The sequence below is a fragment of the Cnephaeus nilssonii genome, assembly GCF_951640355.1.
Source record: "Cnephaeus nilssonii genome assembly, chromosome: 7".
NCBI lineage: Eukaryota > Metazoa > Chordata > Mammalia > Chiroptera > Vespertilionidae > Cnephaeus > Cnephaeus nilssonii.
Window position 1 is genome coordinate 14,675,505 of NC_137078.1, and position 22,923 is coordinate 14,698,427.

A 22,923-nucleotide genomic window follows, 5' to 3' on the forward strand; every position below is an offset into this window, starting at 1 on the left:
TGTAGGGTTAAGTAATTTATTACCATTGTTTCTTGTTTTTTTGCAATAGGCTTTAGAGTTATGAACTTCCCTCTCAAGACTGCTTTCTCTGTGTCCCATAGATTTTGGATTGTTGTGTTTTCATTGTCATTTGTTGCCATGATGTTTTTTATTTCTTCCTTGATCTCTCTGGTGACCCAGTCCTTGTTTAATAGCATGCTGTTTAGTCTCCATGTGTTTGATTTCTTTGGATTGTATTTATTGTAGTTGATTTCCAGTTTTATGCCACTGTGATCTGAGAAGATGCTTGATATAATTTCTATCTTCTTGAATTTGAAGAGACTTTGCCTGTGACCCAGCATATGGTCTATCTTTGAAAATGACCCATGTGCACTTGAGAAGAATGTATATTCTGTGGCTTTGGGGTGAAATGTTCTGAAGATGTCAATTAATTCCATCTGGTCTAGTGAGTCATTTAGGATTGCTGTTTCTTTGCTGATTTTTTGTTTAGAGGATTTGTCCAGTGGTGATAGTGGGGTATTAAAGTCTCTTACTATGATTGTATTGCTATTAATCTCTCCCTTGATATCCTCCAGGAGTTTTTTTTATGTATTTGGGTGCTCCTATATTGGGAGCGTATATGTTTACCAGAATTATTTCTTCTTGTTGGATTTCTCCCTTTAGTATTATGAAGTGGCCTTCCTTATCTCTTGTTATGGCATTTACTTTGAGGTCTATTTTGTCAGATATAAGTATTGCTACCCCAGCTTTTTTTTCATTTCCATTTGCCTGAAAGATATTTTTCCATCCCTTCACTTTCAATCTGTGTGAGTCTCTTGTTCTGAGGTGGGTCTCTTGTAGACAGCATATATATGGGTCGTGTTTTTTTATCCATTCAGCTACTCGATGTCTTTTGATTGGAGCATTTAGTCCGTTTACATTTAAAGTTATTACTGAAAGGTATTTGTTTGTAGTCATATCTATTTTTGTGTCTGTATTCCTTCTTACCTGTTTATTTCTTCTTTTTACAGTATTCCCTTTAGCAATTCTTGCATTGCTGGTTTGGTGGTGATAAACTCCCTGAGGCTTTTTTTGTCTGCAAAGCTCCTGATTTCCCCTTCAATTTTGATTGATAGTCTTGCTGGATATAGTATTCTTGGATTCAGTCCTTTGCTTTGCAACACTTTGTATACCTCCTTCCATTCACTTCTAGCTTGTTGTGTTTCTGTTGAGTAATCATTTGACAATCTGATGGGTGTTCCTTTGTAGGTAACTCTCTGTCTCTCTCTTGCCGCCTTTAGGATTCTCTCTTTATCATTTATATTTGCCATTGAAATTATGACATGTCTTGGTGTGGGTCTTTTGGGGTTGATCCTGCTTGGGACTCTCTGTACTTGCGTAACTTTTATCTTTCCCATATCCGGGAAGTTTTCTGTCATTATTTCTTCGAATAGATTTTCTAATCCCTGCTGCTCTTCTTGTCCTTCTGGCAGCCCTATTATACGCATGTTACTTCGTTTCATGTTGTCCCGAAGCTCCCTTAGGCTTTCCTCCTGCTTTTTAATTTTTTTCTCTAATTGCTGTTCAGATTGAGCTTGTTTCTGTACCTGATCTTCTAACTCACTAATTCGGTCCTCTGCTTCTTGTAGTCTACTGTTGAAACTTTCCATGGTGTTTTTGATTGTAGCTATATCACTTTTCATTTCTTCCTGATTCTTGCAAAAGTTGTTGATTTTCTCATCCATCCGATGTATAAATTCCATGACCATTACTCTGAACTCCTTTTCGGTCATGTTGCAAGCTTCAGTTTCACTAATTTCCTTTCTTGGCGACTCCACATTTTCTTTCCTCTGTGAGTTATTTCGTTTCCCCATTCTGGCTATTACCAGAAAGCTCAAGCTTCCGTTTGCGTGGACCTGGGCCGTGTGCTGTGGGGACTTTGCTCCACCCTAGTTTCACTGAAGTGCTCTGACACTAGGACGTGTGGCTGCCTTTGGTTGGTGGGAACCAGACTTTCCCAGGATCAGTGTCCCCAGTGTTCCGTGTGGTACCATGTGCACATTTAGAATCAGGGGCCCTGTCTGCACTACACTGTTGGTATGTGCCGAAAATGAGATCCTTAGCATGTGCCAGGAGTCAGAGTTTCCCTGTGTCTGCACCAAGACTCGAGTGTCAAAGTCTCTGTTGCCTTGTGCGGTTTCTCGTTGAGAATCAGGGTCCCTGTGTGTGCACGCACCAACAATTGGGGTCGCTGGCTCTTAGTGTGAATGCGCTGTGAGTCAGGGATCCCAGGCAGCTGTGTCCTGCGTGCCAAATTCCCTGAAGTGGAGCTGCGTCCTGTGTGTGCTCTCTCTACTGAGCCAAACCGGCTAGAGCGCACATTCTTAAAATCCTGAAGGTGAGCTGGCTCAGTTACTCTCCCAGAGTCCCAGAAGGGTGGCGGAGTCCGTCCTGCTCGCCAAATTCCCTAAAGGGAAGCCCCTCTGTGCACGCTCTAAGAATCCCCGAAGGGGGAGCTGTGACCTGTGAGCCAAATTCCCCCAAATTCCCCGAAGTCGCACTGACAGATTTCCCCGATGGGGAGCTGCTTCTGTCCGAGCGTGCGCCAAATTCCCTAAGGGGGAGCGCGTCCCTTCGCAAAGCTCGGCAGCTTGGGGGAGGGGCGGGTCTATAAGTTACTATGGTGCTATCCGCGCGCCTGCGAGGAGGGGGATAGGCTCTTTGACTCACGGAAATCTGCGGGGAAGTCTGGATTCTTGTTGTTTGTTGGTCTGAAGCTGTGATAGCAGTTCTCTGTCCCCAGTGGCTGCAGGGTCCTGGTTTGTGTCAGAAGCCAGGATCTGAGTCTCAGGCAGCTCTGTTTCTCAAGATGGCGTGGTCTCCGCATCCGCACCAACCGCCAAGAAGTGTCCGATTTGTGCGCGGGGCTCCGCCGTCTAGGGCTGCCCTGTTAGGGAGCCCCTTGGAAGACCTGCAGAATCTAACTGACCCTATCTCATACACACACACACACCACACACATCTACACTCTCCTTTATGGGTTCCTCACTCACACTCTCTCTCTCCCTACCTTCCTGCCGGTCGCCATCTTTTTCCCATGTCTATACATTTTTCAGAAAGGAAAAATGATGATCAAAACACTGATATTTCTTTAAAGCAAGAATAGTATTTAGTCAGTAAATTGTTCTCCTTTCTGAGATTATTGGAGTAAGTGCTCTGATTATGTTCTACTGCTTTATAGATGACATCAAACCTAGTGGCTTAAAACAATAATCATTTTACATATCTCATAATTTGATTGGCCAAGCATTTGGGTAAGGCTTGGCATAGTGAGTCTTCTGCTCTAAATGACATTGACTGAGATCACTTGATGGTATTCAGCTGGTAGATGGGTCTAGAGGGCCCAAGATGGCTTCATTGTCATGTCTGGTGCTTTGGTGGGAGTAGCTGGAAGGCTGAGCTCAGCAAGAATGGTTGAGAAGAACATCTACATGCAGATTCCTCAGTATGACATTGTCAAAGTAGTTGAGCTTTTGCATGGAAACTCAAGACTTCAATGGAGAAGGATTTCAAGAGACAAGTGAAAGTTACCAGTTTCCCAAGGCCTTGGCTAAGAACTGATTGTGTTGTTTCTACCACATTCCATCAGTCAATGTAATCATAGAGCCATATAGAATCACGGAGAGGGGAGAGAAGTTGCATCCCACCTGTCAATGAGAGGAGTAACGATATCTGATGGTTATTGATGCTCTATGACTTTAAAGAAATCTCCTGCATGCATTTTTTAAAATCCTCACCCAAGGGTAAGTTTTTATTGATTTTAGAGAGGAAAAGAGAGGGAGGGAAGGATGGAGGGAGAGAGGGGGAGAAGGAGGGAGATTGAGAGAGAGAGAGAGAGAGAGAAACATCAATGTGAGAGAGAGAATGTGAGAGAGAAACATTGATCAGTTGCCTCCTGTACACACCCTGACTGGGGATTGAACCCTAAACCTGAGTATGTGCCCTGACTGGGAATCTGACCCACAGCCCTTTGGTGCACAGGATGACATTCCAACCAACTGAGCCACATTGGCCAGGATGATACTCTATCACTTTAAGATAAATTCTAAGTCTGATTGTAATTATTTTACATGCTATATTTGCCCACTTGCTCAAATCAGAAAGAATAGAAAGAATCCTTTCTGTGTTATAGGCACTTGCTTTTACTAATAGAAATACTCACTAGGACCCTTATGTTGGATTAGTTTCAGGATGGTGAAATATTGCTTAGATAATTACTTGTCCTAGAACAATGATTAATTAATGTGAAAATTAATAGGAGTTCCGGAATTGTATCAGCAGTAAGCTTACCAAGCATCTTTTTTAAAAAGTCCATTGTCTTTGGAGTGAGCACAATTTTCTAGTAAGTTTTCCTGCTGCAACTGAGGTGCTTTCCCCCACTTATCATTTATTTATGTTTGTTTTTAAAGAGTAATTTCTGACAGACATACTCAAAAGATGTTGTTATTGTTGTCCTGTGTTCTTTTTTTAATAGAGTCTTATGGAAGTAAAACTGAGTCTACATGAGTTGAGGTGCTTAGAACAGAAGGAAAATCTTGCCTTAAGATGGGAAGAAGTGTCTCTAGAATCAGTTGGATTTCTTGGGTACTGATTTGGAGAGCTTTGCCTTCAAGTCAGAAGTGAGCATGGCCCTCAGAACAAGATTCTGGGTCTTTAGCATTTCTTGTGCATGGTAATTGTCATGTCTAAATGGCTACCCAAATTTTAGCCTCTAGGAATTTGTCTGTCACACATTTGTATCAGTTTTTGAAATGGACAGCACCCTCCAACATGCCACCTTTTCCACTTTGTCTACATCTCATTTTCTGTGTTTGAATTCAAATGCAGCCACACCCCAATATTATACTTGCCACACTGACCTGAGATAGGAATTCTACACCATACTCTTTGGGCCTTGACCCACCTATATTTTTTAGTTATGCATCCAGTGTGTTATTAGCAGCATCTATTAGCCTCCCTCCACAACATGACCCAGAAGAACTAATTCTCATTCCTGTAAGTACTCTAGCTCTGACGCAAACCTGCATTTCTGTGGCTAAGAATCTTTGCAAATACTTTCTCATGAATGATTTCTTGCATCATTATGGTGAATATGAAAAGCTCTGCCTCCCCTTGCTGGATATTCACCACCTCTTCATGCCAAGCTAATTTCAATTCTTTAAAAGGGCCATGTTCTTTCTTTCCTCTAGGCTGTTGCATGAGCTCTTTTCTGTCAAATGATCTCCAACTTACTTCCTATTCTTTTTTAAGAGTCTATTTAAATATTTTCCCATTATCCTTGCAGATTTTGGGGAGCGGTTTTCATGCATCTTTTTCTGTTTATTTCCATGGTACTCTGGGCATATTGTACTAACATCTATCCCTTTGTACTCTATTTATGCATTTGGCTCCTCCTCTGGCTTGTGAATGCTTTCTGGGTATGGAACATGAGTTTTTCATTTTTGAATCCCTAAGCTCTAGTATGATGCCTAATATTCAATAAATACTTTTTAAATTCATTCTTGCATGCGTTTATTAATGAATGGTTGGGTGGTTAGATGGATGGTTGGAATAAAGAATGGATAGGTGGTTGGAAGGCTGGCTGTCTGGCTGTCTGAATTTTGGGAGGATGGCTGAGTGGTAGAAAAGGTGAATAAAATGGATGGTTGGGGTGGTTGACTGCTTATTAACTTTGTAATAATATTGGATGGATGTTAATAAATAAACTTACACCAAGAATTCTGTGACTTTTAATTGCCAACGAGTCTAGCACAAACTCTATTTCCCTCCACATTACTATTATAAATTTGTGCATGTTTTTGTTTGTTATACTGTAGCTCTTCAAAGAATCTTGAAGTTGGTTTTAGATCAGCATTCTTAAAACTCTTGGGAGACAAGGTATGTAGAGTGTACAGAAAGCCAGAGGTTGATTACACTGCATACTCCTGCCCCAGCTTAATTTGCCATGACACATGGCTTCTTAGACCTTTTTAAGTTCTTCATCAACAGTTTGGAAATACTTATATTTACTCCTTTTACAGGTTGATGAAGTAAAAGTACTTAAAAAAACACCCATATATATTCATACAATATCTATCTGTCTGTCTGTCTATCTATCTATCTATCTATCTATCTATCTATCTATCTATCTTCTATCATCTATCTATCATCATCTATCTGCCCATAGTTTTGCATGTGTTGTTGTTAAGGTTTGTTTGATATATTCCCCAGAAGAACCTTGTGGAAATGTAAGTATTGTTACCCCTCTTTAGCCACTGAAGCTATAAACGCAAATAAGGATTTGTTCAAAGGCACAGAGGACTAGTATAGACAGAAAGTAGAATTTAGAATCTCTGCTGCTATCTAAGATACATTGTTTACCATTGCAAAAATATAACTTGTAGAGCCACAGTATTATTATATGGCATAGAATCTCAGCTATTAAAAGAGTTGGACTGGCTCTAAAGTAGACATAGCACATAAGTTTTGTGTGCCAACTCCAAATTAGTTGGTAATAGCTTCCTGGAGTACTGTGTTGAGAAGGTCTCTGAGGTGCAATATGAGCTGCAATTGTTGAGTGATGTCTACCATGAATGTAGGCTCTCCTGTGCATATTTGCCATATATTTTCCATCTCTGTTTTAAGTCCACAAAAGGTGTTCATTATGATAAAGTATTCATTACGATAGGTATTCATGCTGGCTTGTCCACTGATTTACCCTAATGATTAACGAGATCATTCATGAGAAAGTTTCTAGAAGCTGGTTTTTGAACTAAATATGTAAACCTCTTCCTCCAGTGAATGTGGCTAAAATATAGAGAGAGCAGCAAGGAGAACTTACTTTGACATCAATAACAACTATGGTCAATTTTTTGAAAGGAGAAATTCTTGTCTTCTTGTCCAGGTGGATGATCTACTAATGAAGGGTGATTTATTGAGCAGTTGAGTAGTATTATGTTATACTGAAAATTCAAAGCATTCACTTTTGTGCAGATGCAAACAAAATCAGGTTAACTTTATTTTAAGCTTTGATTACATTCTAGTTAATAAGAATATACTACATTAAGCCAGATTGACAGTCTCACAGAATTCCTTTAACTTTAAAATTGGATATTGGAAGGCTTGGCAAATGCTGGGAGATTACTTAATAGAGTTAGTATGATGTTCCCATCGGGGGCCAGCTACCTTCATGGACTCTTGGTGCTAAAAGCTCATAAACAGTCTCAAAGACTTAGAAATGTGGTTATATAGACTAAGAATTCCATTCTGGCCTCTCCCTCAGGTTTCTTCTGCTCTTTTTTGTTTGTTAAGAATCACAATCTACCGACCTAAATCACACCCTAGGCATATCAGTGGGTAATTCTGACCATGCATCAGCTTTGCAAATAAATACATTGGAGCACAATACAAATGATGTCAGCATCCTCTGTCATAGGGTCTGCAGTACTACTAGCTATTTGCAAGGCGGAGTCCATATTACCTCTCAGCATCTGAGTGATGAGCTGAGGTCTCAACATGGGTGATGTGAAGGACGAGAGGATTAGTGGCTGCCCATCCTCCCACAGGCTTGGTCAGTAAATCTGCCTGCTTCTCCAAATTGTTGGGCTTATTCTGCCTCTAAAATGTATCATTATGCAAAATGATCCCAGAGAGACAGGTGAAATATAATTACTAATTAAAGAGACTAATTCCTGATTCCTCCTGTTGCAAGCTAGACTCATTAATTTCTAGTACAGGCATCCTTGCAATTTTTACAAAGTGAAGGCAATACCCTTCACCAGCAAAACAACTGCAACTTGCTTTATTAGGATACTCCGCTTCATTGTGGTGGTTTGAGGTATGCCTGTACTGTAGCCCAGAAAGGGTTAAAGGGCTATTGGTTCCTGCTGATCAGGCCATGATGTGACACCACCTATAAAATGTACCATAAAACTGCATTATTTAATAGATCTGAGCATTGCACCTGCTTTCTTAGCTCCTCTTAGGTGATTAAGTTTCTCACAAATGCAATTTGCTAATATGGGGCCACATCTTCTCACAAGGCAAATCTGTGAAATTTGGCAGGCAGTTGCTTTGCTGCAGGTGCAAGATGAAAGACCTTTCCTGAGTTTTGCCAAGAAGACAAATGATGTTGTACTCAATCCATGGGAGAAATATCCTGACACGGAGGGCAGAACCTGCTTCTAAGAAAGGGAAATAGAATTTTAGGGCTGAATCATGTGCTTTCCCCCATTTGGGGGAGTATATCACCCTTATAAAAGTATGAATGGGGGACCAGAAATCTTGTTTTACATGAGGCCAGGTATTTAGCAAATCCCGTTGCTAAGGGAAGTCCTCTGATATTTGAAGCTGCAGCCATTTGTGATGATAAATGATGACTTTTACTCTTATGAGATATGAGAGTTTAATTAGGGCTTAATTAAAGCTAATCCTCAGAATCCTTTGGAAGGTAGAGTGATGAAAAACTAGCTCCCTCCCACTATGAATAGCCTGAGTTTGGGAAAGTCTATCTTTGAAATACACAGCATCCCCACTCTGGTGCCCTGTCCAGTCCTGCCTGGGTCTTCACAACTAAATTAAAGCAAGAGCTGACTATTTTTGCATTAGAATTTCCTTAGCCAAGATTAGAAGAGGCCAAGTGCCTGGGTCCATCTCAGCCTCCTCTGCATTTACACAGAAGGTTGTCTTTGAATCTGCAAATCCAGCTCGCCATACACATGTCTCAGGGAGTCACTGGTCATGCTGGCCATCAGCTTCCGAGGGCCGGAGACCCAAGGCCGACACACTTCTTCCCATTGCACAGTGGAGTTGGGCCGGATTTCACTGAAAGGATGAAAAGAGAGGAAAGGTTTTACTTCCCGCAGAGGCAGATCCAGTTTCCCAACTTGATCAGGAAGCAGTGAGAAGCCCTGCTCCCTTCTCTCAGTTGATGGTGACTAGAAGACTGGCTGGTTCTACTGGTTACAACCCGAAGGAGGGCCCTACTGAAGCTCTGCCAGAGTCTGCCAGTAACAGTCCCTTGGGCCATGGTTTTTTCCTCTTGGATGCATCAGCATGTCTCTCAGTATATGTGGTCCATGCAGTGTATGGTGAGCTGGGCTGAGCCCTACCACCCACGAGTTAACTGAACTCTAACTTGTTCCCAAGCCTCTATAGTGGCCTCACCAATGTGACTGAAGTGCCTTGGCCCCATCTGTGACTTGACTCCTATCTGAATCCCTTGGATGCCTTTGCTGAGGTGCCAACACTCTGATTAGTTCTCACCCGCTTTCTTGGGATAGACCTTTTCCCAGGCCCAAGATCATAACCCTGCCTGCTGCCAAATGACTTGGAGTATCTGCATGCTCTGTAATTTGTAATCCTGTTTCAACCACCAAGCTGGGTCCTCTGCCCATGCACTTTTCTGCTCCTCATTGGTTGCCTGCTGATAGAGAGCCTAGCCTTTGATGGTCTTGATATCCTCCTCTTGCTCTGAAGCCCATGCTATGAGGCCTTCCCAAGCTTCATGGCCAAGCCCACTGCAGTGCATAACTGAGGTCAATAAGGGTTAGGAGGTTTTAAGCTTCTCTGGGGCATATCACATATATCACATATATCACCCATGTCAGCTTCAGGAGGAGATTACAGCAGGTTTTATATGTATGATGGTTGAGTTAGATACCATTTGACACATTTTAAAGTTAATAAAAATGGAAGATTAAACAAACAAAGCAACTTTTATAGGACCACAGAGCTGTTAATGGGCAGAGATGAGATTCAAACCCAGGTTTATCTGATTTCCAAATCCACGCTCTTTCTACTACTGTATACTGTACTTCATACTATACCCTATAAAAAGATGACTTTTTGATCACTGCACTTGCTTTTCCACAAGTTTGATTTCTCAAGTAAGTGCTGTTCATGGCGGATTCCTGGTCTTTGCTCTCTGACTCTCAGGGAGGGCACATACTGAGTGGCTTTGCATGGGACCCTGGGCCAGTGCTTTTCTGGGAGAGCAACAGGGAAATGAATTGAAAAGAGGGATAAGGGATCTGATTATTTCCAGGGGGTACTGAGGCTCAGCATGTGAGGATTGGAAAGCAGTTAGAAATCACTTATTTCAATGGTCTTGTTCTACCGATGAGGAAACTTAGATCCAAAGGGACATATGGATGTTTCCATGGCCACAGAGCCCGATGGTCTGGGACGATGGAAAAAGAGACACACTGGGGGACATGATAAGGGCACTTGTGTTCAGAAATGAGAAATGCACTATATAGAGGAATTTTGTGGATAGATCCATAGATAGATTGGCCAAGAACTGGAGGAGGAAATCTTTGTTAGCACCATGGAGGGACCTGGGGGACCAAAGCATCTGGGGATAACACTGTAGCTTTGGACTCAGGGTGGTTGGAGGTGTTGCAAGGAAGAACTGTGAAGGAGAGTTTGGTGGTCCAAGGGCCTCAGCCACATGAGCTCCCATTTGCTCTCGGGGTTGGACCCCCACTACATCACTTTAGACAGAGCCAGAGTGAAGGGAGAAACATGGGCCACATACCTGTGCTTGACCTATGCTATGTAAAATTGGAACCCAAAGATTTCCTCAAATGTCACTATAACAATATATACTTCCACTGGCTGTGGGTGTATCCTCTGGGACAAAAAAGGAAAGAGGCCCAGGTTCTAGAAATCCAGATACTAAGTAAGAAATCCCTTTCTCTCTCCTATCTGTGGCCAGTGAACTAGAAAGGCATCGAGGCCTTGGGAACCTCTCTCTTTGGGGCTACTCTAGTCATTGACTTTACACTGATAGTCTAAATGTCTCCATTAATTTGGTATTTGCTAACACTTTTCATAATTTCTTTCTTTATAAATGTGACTATATAAATTCTTTAAATCAGTTATAGAAAAGCCAAACTATGTGAAAAGGACACACATATAACCTATATATGTAGTTTTTAAACTCAGTAAATTGATTTTATGATTCAGGATTTAAAAATCATTGACCTCACTATGGGTTTCCTTGCCTGTAAAAGGTGGATACTATGGAATATTGAACAGGGTGTGAAGAGTTTATATTTGTAATGTGCTTAGAACTATGGCAAGGCATGGGAAGTGCCAAGTGTTAGGTATGTGGTGTTATTTTTATTATTATCACAGTCACCTTTGTGGCTGCTGTTTTCTCTGCCTGGACCATCTGCAAAATAATTTAGGACAGTAGGTTCCTCCTGCCTGTAGGTGGAAAAGAAGTTATCCATCCTTCATTGCAGTGATTAATTCAATAGGAGTATGTTTTGAGATATTTATTTCTCAATAATTGTGCTATTTTTACCCCAATCCATTCATTTTCCCTTCTCTGGTTTCCCCAAGTGATCAATCAGAAACACTTTGTGAAATAGTCATCTTGCTCAAAAATCTGGCCTGCAGCATGTAATGCAGGTAACTACCTCAGACAGAAACTGTAGTCTCTGAGCTTTACATTATTTGTGCTCACTCATAAACTCGCCCACATGATGATATTCACACCTGTATCTCATACATGTACACGTTGTACACTCATCATGTCTGAGCACAACACAAAAATGCTACATGAAGACACACATGCATGTCCAAGTATGCCTTTGCCTACAGACAAATAGATACAGAAAGAGAGAAATAAATCCTTTCCCCACCTTGGTAAGTGGAGTAATACTGGAATAATCTTATTTGCCTGCGGATAGATGTGGTGATAAATGGTTCTCAGTAATGTGCTGAGCCATCGGGATATGCTGGCCATTTATCATCTTGAACACATGAGGGCAAATGGGATTATTATTACAATAAACTGCAACTCTCTATGGTTTTTCCTCCATGGGTCTAGCCCTCAACTTCCGTCCTACTTGAAAAACTCAACATTTAAACCAAAATCACAAAGTTAGGGAGCTTTTCTCTTGAAATAACTCCCTGAACCTGATCATTTTTAAAAGAGAAAAATGAATCTGGAAGATTAATTATTTTATGTCCTGGGAATATCAAGTGCAGAAACTTGAAAGCTGAGATTCTGTGAGAGGAAGTGGGGGAAGGGCAGGAAGGTAAACCTTCTCAGAGTAGAGTTAGCTTATACCCTGATCAAGGAATAAGACACGGCACCCACTGCCTTCCTTGTTCCTACTTCAATTCCTGGTTTACCAGCTCCTACCTTCCAGACCCACTGTTTTAAGCAAGATACACCCTACCTTCTAAGACCCCTGCAGGGGTGTGGGTGGACCTCAGGGTGGTGACTCCCTTTACTATTGAAGATGTGTGTCCTAGAAAAGAACTCAGCCTTGTGAAGGATTCTGCTTCTACAGAATTGCCCTTTTCAAGAGCCCAAGTCCTTATATAGACCTGCCACTCTTAGACCAGATCTTGGCAGCAGAGGGCACTCTGGAGTGTTTCTAACTATCTGGCAATATGGCTGTGGGCATCGCTGGCTCAGTTCTTGGTTGTGAAGGTGTGTGCTGGAGTCAGGAAGAAATGGATAAAGTAGTGCTCTCCCCAAAGTCCCAAGCCTACACTACATTATATATTTTTTTCCAATTTTGACCGTTTCTGAAAAATAAAGCTTCCTGACTTTGGAGAGATCCCCCCCCTGGATCTGAATTCCCATGAGAGATGGAGGAACTGGTGTCCTGTCTGTTACCTACCTGCCATAGACCAATATATTGCAGTAACTAGTAATAACACCTTATGGCAGAGTATGAGTGGGACATTTGCCTAATGCCCATGTAAGGACTAGCCTCTTTCATCATTTCCTATTCGCTATACTTTACCCACCCTAATGTCAGATATTAACAATAATCAATGCACCTATTTTGAGCCTTATACCTCCCAAGTAGTGCGTCATTGTACTGTGTGAGCATTACTCTTTTTTCTAACACATAGATTGTTTCTTTCATGCATTGGCTTTTGATCAAGGTGGGATTCTTGGCACAGCCAAGGTATAAAGGTAGCAGGAGTAAAGGTGCAAAAGTACCCTCAGATGAGGCTGTGGGGTTACTGATTGAGAAGCAAAAATTGAATACAGCAGGGGGTTGTGTTGAAGAAGAAAAGTTTCACTTTGCCAAGCGATTCTTGCATCTGATTCAAGTTGGAAGGTGCGAGAACGAGTGAGTGAGACTATGGTTTCTGACAAAGCAGGGCTATTATTGCTGACCTCTTCCTCAAGCTAGGGTTGATTTCTAATTTAATTCTTTTTTTCTCCTGCAACTTTCCTATTAGCACAGGAAGGTTGGGATGTTTGGTGCTTGCATTTTTTTAAAGCACTCAAGTTATTTTCTCTGCTGTTTATTGCATCCACCAGCATCAGGCATCTCTTCTGGTGTGCAGAAGCTGTGAGCACTGTAATTTGAAAGAAATGCAGGGAGCCCTTAGTGGGCAAATTGCTTTTTAAAGGTGCCCCAGAAGGGGTGAAGGAGGCCTTGTAGTTGCCCCACAGATTATAAAACAGGGTCACTTCTATAAAGGACATTGGGACAATCTCCAACGAATCTGGTCATCAGGCAGTTTCCAAAGCCCCCACCTCCCTTTCTATACCTTAGAAGGTCACCCCACAGGAAATTTTCTAGATTGATTGATGCCGACAGGGACTTATTTGTGGTAGAAATGAAAGTAATAAACCTCAGAGATTGGGATCTATTCTGGGTGTCACACTTAAGAGGAAAACTGACAAAGTGGAGTGCGTGGGAGAGGGAGGGAGCTAAAACCATATTAGAGGCGAGAGGAATAAAGTCAGGGCAGGTATAGAGAAGACTTAAGGAAGATGTGACAGTTGTTTGCAAACATTTGCAAGTCGTCAGATGGAAGAGAAATGGGCCTTATTTTGTGTATAGCTCCAGATGACAGAATTCAGATCATTGGTAGGATCAAAAGGTACAATTATTTTCTAACAATTAGTGCTAGTTGAGCATTCTGGTCTGTTCTGTGGGTGACAGTATTTGTCCGTAGAAGCCAAAGAAGCTGAGAACTGTCTGGCACAATCTGATGGTGCTAGGTTGGAATGAAGCAGACTTTCACTTCTATTATTACGGGCCTGGGGTCGTCATTGGTTCCCTGACTAGGAAACAAAGTCTAGAACTCTTCAGACTCACCTTTATTCTCCTGAGTGCTTGGGCTGGTGAAGTCTGGGAGGTGGAGTTGGGAAGAAATAATCCAAGAAAAGGAACACTTAGGGAATAGCATATTTGACATATATGCTATTAGTAACATATTTGACACATTAGTAGAATTGATACACGAGGAAGTTAGTGGTAAGGCACAAACATGCTTGACACTTGGTTCTGGATCAGCCACCCTGAGTCTGAATCTTGGTGTCACTCTTATAAGCTGTGCACCTCGGGATAAATCAGTTGACCTCTCAAAGCCTCAAATTCCTCTCCTCCCTAAGGAAGATAATACTTGTACCCACCTCATTTGGATGGTCTTAGGAATTAAATGATGGAAGTTTGATCAAACCAGCCCTATTTTTATTTCATGCCCCACAGAAATACCAGTAAGGAAGTGGCAGCTTCTGAGACATTGTCATTGGGAATTAGATGTAAGTTTGGAAAAGACACAGAGAACTAAATGTCCCACAGCCCCACATCACCTTCCCACAACCCTTCCGCACATACCGGAACATCTTCCTCATTGGTTTTGTCACTCCAGGACCTTCCAGGCGCATCCAAACATTTTGCAGAGTTTCCTTTAAGGGATTGGTGAACTCAACTGTCACAACCATGTCAGAACCAACCATCTGAGCGCCACGGACCTAAGAAAAGAGTTGGGGGGAGAACACAGCTCATTAGCAGCACATAAAACCTCTCTCTGCTCTCTCGTGTCCTTTACCACCTTCACTGTTGCTTCTGTTTTGCAGTAGGATTATTTTTTGGCAAGGGAAGGGACCAGTGCGATGCAGATAGCTTATTGCTTTGACTGGGAGACACCTACCGAGAAAAAGGTGGAAAATTACTAATTAGAACCACACTCTTTTTCTCATTATAAAAAGCACCCTAATTAGAACTCAGGTTAATAGCCTGGCCACTGGCTGCTCTTTGTCAGCAGGCAGTAGAAATGCATTTGGTGTAGTAACAGATTTCGTGGTGAGAGTGGCCAGGTGAACTCTGCTTCTGGGATAGGGCTCAAGTTTCCTGCCAGAACTTGGGGGAATTCCCAAGTTCAAGAGGAAAAAATGCTCCAGAAGGCCTGTGCCTTCTCACTATTAGAAACACTATAAAGAACTACGGTATGTCAAAAGAGGGAGTCCTCACTGTTGAACTTGAGGAGAGGAAGCTGGACACTAAAATAGCCAGAAGAGACTTCATCTGCAGCTACAACATCTGAGTCAGGAGAGGGTGAAACGAATTGTGGGTGAGTTTATCCATATCTCGGCAGGATCAGATGTTTGGCAGGGGATGCCAGAGTTCAATGCCAGCTTCAACACTTCCTAACAGTGGGGACTTGTCACTTCCTCAACCTTTCTGAGACTCAGTTTCCTTGGCTCTGAACTGACTGGCACTTTTATGGGGTGATCTAAGGGAATGCTATTCCAGTTGTGTTTACTCTGTGCCGCACTGTGCCACACCCCCGGAACTACCTGCTTTCCCAACACCAACACAATGTGCTGGAACATGTCCCGGTGCCTATAGCATTAGCTTGTTTGCTTAGGGGCTGTGCATCCTGTGGATGGATCTGTAAAGCACTAAGTAATTTGGGAACAAGATAATAATAAAAGTCCTTCATTGCAATAAAAGGGTAGGATGATATAGTACATATAAAGCATCATGACACATGGCAAAGGCTAATACATTACAGCTTATGCTTTTTGAAGTGGCAAAGCTTGGGGGAGTTATTTTTAATGTTTTTATTGATTTTTAGAGAGAGAGGAAGGGAGAGTGACAGAGATATAGAAACTTTGATGAGAGAGAAACATCATCAATCAGCTATCTCCTGCACACCCCCTACTGGGAATCGAGCCTACAACCTGGGCATGTGACCAGACCGGGAATTGAACTAGCGACCTCTTGGTTCATGGGTTGATGCTCAACCACTGAACCACACCAGCCAGGCTGGGGGAGTTTGTTTTATTCACCTTTTATTCTAGCCCACTTTCTACTCCAATATCTAGCCAATGCCCAGTAAATATTGTTCAATTAGGCTGACTGCTTAAAAAAAGGAATTTAATGGTTATTTGATTTTCCTATACAACAACCTAGTCATTATTATACTTTGTTTCTTTAAGCAGTATGTGTAATATAGAAAACGTCATGTGGAAATGAGACTTTCTAATGAAAGGAGAAGGACATTGCCCAGAGAAGAAGACTCTATAGTCAAGAATAGAACTTTATGGCTTTAATCTAGAACATACATTTGTGACTAAACCTATATCTATGAAATTTTTTAAATGTGTAAGAAAAATGAAAATTGTAGCCGATTCCCCATGTTTATTAAATTCGGATCCCCATCTCCCGGGGTGGGATGGGTGGAGAGCAGGCTCACAGGAATCAGGGGTGGAGCAGACGGTGACCATGATGGTGACCACAGCAGCTGTCACCACCGAGCATGGCTTGTGAGCCAGGCAGTGTGTGCAGCACTTTAGTAAGTGGTCCCCAGCCTGGCACGCTCAATGGAATCACCGGGGAACTTTAAAATTATAGAGGTCTAGGCCCTCCCCAAATAATTACATTGCCTCTCAGGCAGTAGAACCTGTCTACTTTAAGTTGAACAAATTTTTTTGCATTAAAAAAACACACACACAAACTAAAGATAACATCTACATAAACTTTCTAAATTTGAGAAAGTTGGGCTCCTTCAGAGACACTACTAGTAACATTATTTGCTCTGATGATTTTAATTTTGGGGGGAGGGGATATTTTGGAGCCATCTGCCTTCTGTATACTTGTATAAGTCTGAGCACAAGCCCCTTAAAACATCTGATAATATCTACTGACCCTCCCACACAGATTTATTACAGTGACAAATATGAGACATGCACAACTGCAAGTAGTTTTAGGGGGTTTAGATAGACCCATGTGATCTCTGCATGGCCCTCGGGGACTTGGGGGCTCCAGGATGAGAACCATCTCCATACTGGGAGGCGAGCACTATAGGAAGATCCGGGCTGTGGAAAGCCACGTGCATCTTTCTGGTCACTGATGACAGTGATGGGGGAAATCAGGTGTTTAAAAAGTTGGCCTGTGTGTTTGGGTCTTCATGGATAGGCTTTAGGTATGAATATGATTAGAATATTAAGTCTTCTCAGGTAATTTCATATGTCATGTCTAATCAGGTTGCTTCCAGAGAGTACCTCTATAATTAGCTGCAGCAGGAGTGGTATTTACCTCTATAAATACTGCTCAGCCTTTCCTGGTCCCGGGGTGGAGAAGGGGCTTAGAAGGGCTGGGAAGATGGGAAAAGAGGTCCCTTCAAGTTTGGAGAATGCTCCTTTTGCAATTATCAAAGACGCAGTGTCACTTTCCTGACATCTGTCTCTTGTACCCAAATTTAAACGTCCTTCGCCTAACTACTGAGATGATAATGAGCCTTAAAACTCAAACCAAACCAAATATAAAAGCCTGCCCAACATTTAACATCACTATTTTCTGCTTAGGAATTTAAGTGGAGATATTTCCCCTCATTCTGTTGAGAAAAATGGAACATACGCACAGTATTTTCATATCGAGTGTTTATTTGAGTGGTGTGCCACGCTGTGGTATCTGTGAAATGCTGCGAATGATGACTACTGTGGCTGGAAATGTCTGTTCAAATCTAATTTTTTAGGGAATCTGCCCTGCTTTTCTTCAGTGCTGTAAAAATAATTTCATATCAGCATAATTATGTTTCTGATTTCCTTGCTCTCATAAAACCTCAAGTAAAGGGAGCCTTTAGCAATCCAGAGAGTTAGATCAAGAAGACACTTTTATGTGTATTCACCTTAGAGAAGGGTAGCTATTACTTGAACCAGAGAAAAGGATAAAGAATATGTTATACTCGGTGTCATTAAATTATTTTCCAGGTTTGATGGCCCTGATTCTTTAAATTTTTCCATTTAAAGTATCTCTGTTTTGAAAAATTGACAAAATATGCTTTTCCAAGTTAAACATAATTCACCAATATTAACATACTGAGTTCTTATTTTTTTTGCTATTCCATGATAATGAGCAACTGATTCTTTGGTAAACAAGAAAGTTATTGACACACATGCACACACACAAACTTTTGGGAAGAAATTACCTTTTAGGAAATCACAAGGTCTCTTCCATGGAGTATATGCTTTACAATATACATAACTATATTCAAAACTGAAGTGGGGTTGAAGGAAAGAGTTTGAGAAAGAATGAATTTAGTTGGCAATGTGATCCGTCTGATCTAGGAGTTCACCTCCCACCCCTTACTTCCAGTGCTTTCAGTCGTGAACTTCCTTCTCCTCCTCAGCCTGTGGTCACTGCAAGGAGAAGCAGGTGCCTGTGTGTAACCTATGCCCTCAGCACGGCCCCACCGCCGCTACTGGCTAACACACGCCGGCATTTGCTGCAGTGCTAATGGGTTAAGACAGTCAGGCAATGTTCTTAGTCTGCACTGTCCAAATGGTAGCCACTAGCCACATGTGGCTATTTACATTTAAACTAAGTGAATTAAATTAAATTAAAAGTACAGCTCCTCAGTTGCATAGCCACATTTCAAGTACTCAGTAACTATTAGCATATGTGGCTAGTGTCTATCATATAGGACAGTACAGATTTAGAATATTACCATAATCATAGAAAGTCCCATCAAACAATGCTGTTAACTCGTTTAATCCTCACAACTGTGTGGAGTAAATGCTATGAATCTTCATTTCACAGATGAGGAAACTGGGACACAGAGAAGACAAGTTACTTGTTCAAGTTCACACAGACAGTAAGTAGGGGAAGTGAGACCTAAATGCAAACAGTCTGGTGCCCCAGTCATTGCTTAACACCCCTAATTAACTCTGATTAGTAACCACAATATTAACGATAACTTACATTTTATGCTGTTCCCTTAGTAATGCAGGCATTCTTCTCATCATTTTATTTGTATGATCTTGCTTAGTCCTTCCTACTGCCCTACGGGCTTGGGAGTAGGCATGATCATTACACATCCCACTGATGTGAAACTGAAACTTAGACGATAGACAAAATGCCCAAGTTACATAGATGTAAGATGGTAGAACCCAGATATAAATCTAGGTCTTTCTGACTCCAAAACATTCATCTTTAAACACCACATACACTGTGATCTTTCACAGCAGAGAAGCAAAAATAGTGACGTTTTCTTTGCTGGAAATAGGCTCATTATTTTCTGAAGCCCACTGAGAAATCATTGACTGTATTACCTTATACTGTCACTAAACTACCAGTTGAGCACAATGATTATAACTTGACCCTGAACTAAATTTGAAAACATATATACTACCCAACTTTTTCTTTTTGACTTTATGGGGAGAGAATTAGATTTCTATGCCAGAGTGAAATGTGGCAAGATAGCCTCGGGGCCTTGATATGTTAGATTACTTGATGATAATAGGATTTTCTATTAAGGGTAAAGATGGAGATAATCATTTTAAGAAAATAACCAGTAGCCTAAACATAGTGGGATTATATGATAAGGTGGATGGGAGTCATTATTCTTAATGTTTTACTTTATGTGTGTTTTTTACTAAGATTAAAAAATAGCAAACCAGATAAGCAGAGAGCTAATTATGTTTTAGGCACCTGGTTAGCAGGTACTCGTTTCCGTTCTCAAGTACAGGCTGTTCTGCGGCTGTAAGTGGAGGGAGATAGAGATGTGCACGCTCTGGCGGCAGGGCTCCCATGGTCCTGGCCTGGTGCCCTCCTGGCTGATGGAGCACTCCCACTGTCTGCCCCTCTGTGACAAATGGCCGTCAGTGGGTGGAGAGTCAGCACTTGAGCATGGAAAGCCTTGGCTGGGGTGCCCTGCCTGGGACAGTCCCCGATCACAAGGCTTTATCTGCGCAGAGCCCCTCATTATGGGAGCTCAGACAGTTGTGTTTGATTTTCTCCGGAGACGGTGTAGGACAGCACCGAGGGCACAACCACAGTGGCCGAGACACACAGTGACCACCCCTGCGGGAAGCTGGGGGAAACCCTGCTGGCCTCAGGGTCCGAAGACGGGGGCTTGCCACGGAGTGTCCTTGGGCCAAGTGGCTTGAGCTCTCTGGGCCTGGGTTTCTTAGGTGGTTACCAGGGGGTTTTACTGTGAAAGGATCGGGCAGAGCATCTGAAACACGCTAGCATTTGCTGATCTAAATGCTGTTGAGGTTTAAAGGAAGACATGCTTTCAGGGTGACATGAGGACCTTATTCCCGAGGTCCCCTGTGGAAATGAGGTGGAGTCAGTTCTTAGGTTTGGGGAGGAGAACTGCCAAGCTGGGAGCCTCCACCAACACTTTCTAAAGAGAAGGGGAGAAGCCCAACCCTGGGGCACTGCAGGGCCATGGGATGGGCAGGGCGGAGGTGTGTGTCCTGGTGACTGGGACACGTGACAGTCAGGGAGAACAAGGGGAGGTGGGAAGGGAGAAAAGCGCTTGGTTGGAGACATGGGGGGAAATGGTTCAGGGTTCAGGGGTTATTTAGAACCTGGTCTCTCTTTTCATTTTCTGTCTTGATGGAAAGTTTCAAATATTCAGGTTTTCACAGAACAAAACAAAACTGCAGTTAATTACAATTTACCCACTGGCCCTCAGCATTTTGGAAGCACTTATTACATCTCAAATGGCTTCCCCAAGTTTAACCTTTCCTGTGGGATAAAGGTATATGAGTTGGGATATTGCAGGAGCAGGGCCCAGGCACCCACCACAGCAAGCAGCCCAGCCTTGCTCTGCTCTGGTGAAAGTGGGGGCTTCCCGGGCATGAGGAGGATTCCACACCTAACCTCTGGGCTCCAGTTAGAACACAACATTGAGCAGTTGGTAAAAAACCAAGTAGTGTGTCAATCAGAAGAGATCAGGATGTGGAGCCAGCACTGGGGTGTGGCTGCACAAGTTAGGCAAGGGCGCCCCTTTTTGGGGGTGGGTGCAGCTCTCTGCATGGCTTGGTGAGTGGTGAGTGGGCTGGATTTGGTGCCCTCACAGCCACTCCACCCCCCAGGCTCGGCAGGGTCTGCACAAGCCTGGAGTGGAGCCCGCCCAGAGGTAGGGCCCAGCGCCCTGGGGAGGGTTGGCAGGGACATAGCTCGTGTGACCTGTGTTAGTTATCCTCAGTGCAGCAAGTCCAGAGCACAGAGGCCTGGCTAGTCAGAGCCGGTGGTGCGGACATTCTGCTTGTGGATTTGTATGAACTGCCCACTTCTGTAGGCCCTGTAGACACTGTCCATGCAGGAGGAACCCCGCAGGCTGGTGGCAGGGGTGGTCAGGTCCTGAGAGAACAGTGCAGCTACGCTCCTGCAGCTGGTCAAGGGTGGGCACTGCTGAATGCAATCACCAGCAATCTTTCAAAGAAAAAGTCAATAAAAATGTTCTTAATGCCGAGTTTTCTCTGGTAATTCTTAAAAAAGCATTTTTTACAATTATCTACAGAGGGAGCACCAAATAACTATTTGTTGAGTGAATTCAAGGAATTAATGAATAGATGAGTGACGGATTAAACTAAAAGATTAATAAACACTAGAAATTTCTTTTAGTCAACAAAACGAATAAGTAAGGGGCAAATGCATGTTACAATCTTATCAATGCCACTCTAGGCCAACACCTACACTTGTGGGGGCCCTCGGGCAGTGAAGCACATTAAAACTCAGGTTAAAAAATCTTGGAAACAGTCAATTGTTCTTATTTTAAGTGTTTAAAAGAATTTTTAAATTTTTAAAGCACCTGTGTGTTCATGATTATAATTTTAAAAATTACATACATAGAAAGGATTATATTTTCTCTTAGCAGCATTGCTCCTAATGCATATGAGAAGATGAGTTCTACAGGGTGAACAGTTAGTGATGTTCTGCAAATCCTGCAGGACTTGTTTTACAGGATAATACCACCAAGGTCTTGGCACCTGAGTGGTTTTAGAATGGCACTCGGAAGAGTTTATTTCCCAGATCCTGAATAGAGGTCCTCCGTTCTCTCCCCTAGCCTTGCTCCAGGCTCTTCAAGACTGGCTTCGCACACATGAGGGTTCCATAGGGAGCAACGCACACACTTGACACCCAGCGGTCAGATTCAGTGCCACCAGGTGAGTGTTACCTTCACTTTAGGCCAGAAGGTCACATGCTGCTCTAAGCAGTTCTCAGGGAGTGACTGCGGGATTTCCAGGCATAGATGGGACTAGGCAGGGAAGGAGGAAACTTTAACAGCAGCTACCAGGTCCTGGCATGGGCTCAGCATTCTCACAAACATTACAGATGTTAATCCTCAGAAACTTTGTCTTTTATAATTATAATAAATAGTATTATAAATATTAGTGGTTTAATTATTTTGCCAAAGGGGACACTGAAGTTCAGAGAGAAAGGATGTGTGTGTGTGTGTGTGTGTGTGTGTGTGTGTGTGTGTGTGTGTATGAGAGAGAGAGAGAGAGAGAGAGAGAGAGAGAGAGAGAGAGAGAGGAAGGAGGAGGAGGAAGAAGAGAAGGAGGAGGAGAGAAGGAGGAGGAGAGAAGGAGGAGGAGGAGGAGGAGGAGGAGGAGGAGGGAGAGGAAAGAGGAAGAGAAAGAAAAAGAGGAGGAGAAGAAAAATGTGTGCAGTAGAAGCTAATAGACATTGGTCTTCATTGAGTACTTACTATGATCAAAGTACCATGCGAAACTCTTTATGTGAATATTTCTTTGCTCCCTCCCAGAATCCCAGTGAGGTCAGTACTATTATTGTACCCACTTTACTTCTGAGGTGGTTGTGTAATTAGCCCAAAGCAGGTAGGACTCTGAACCCAGGTGGTCTGACTGCAGCCATCTCTAAGTATTACAGG

At 42.6% G+C, this 22,923-nt stretch overlaps 1 protein-coding gene across 1 annotated transcript in view; it reads right to left on the reverse strand.

Moving 5' to 3' along the window:
- Positions 1 to 7,013: 7,013 nt before the first annotated feature.
- Positions 7,014 to 22,923, reverse strand: part of F13A1 (coagulation factor XIII A chain) — a 172,800-nt gene continuing 156,890 nt past the window's right edge. Inside the window, exons 14-15 of the mRNA XM_079778427.1 lie at positions 14,628 to 14,764; positions 7,014 to 8,841 (exon numbers count right to left, since the gene is read on the reverse strand). Coding sequence (XP_079634553.1) covers positions 8,688 to 8,841; positions 14,628 to 14,764 — 291 coding nt within the window. The 3' untranslated portion in view covers positions 7,014 to 8,687. The remainder of the gene's footprint in view (positions 8,842 to 14,627; positions 14,765 to 22,923) is intronic.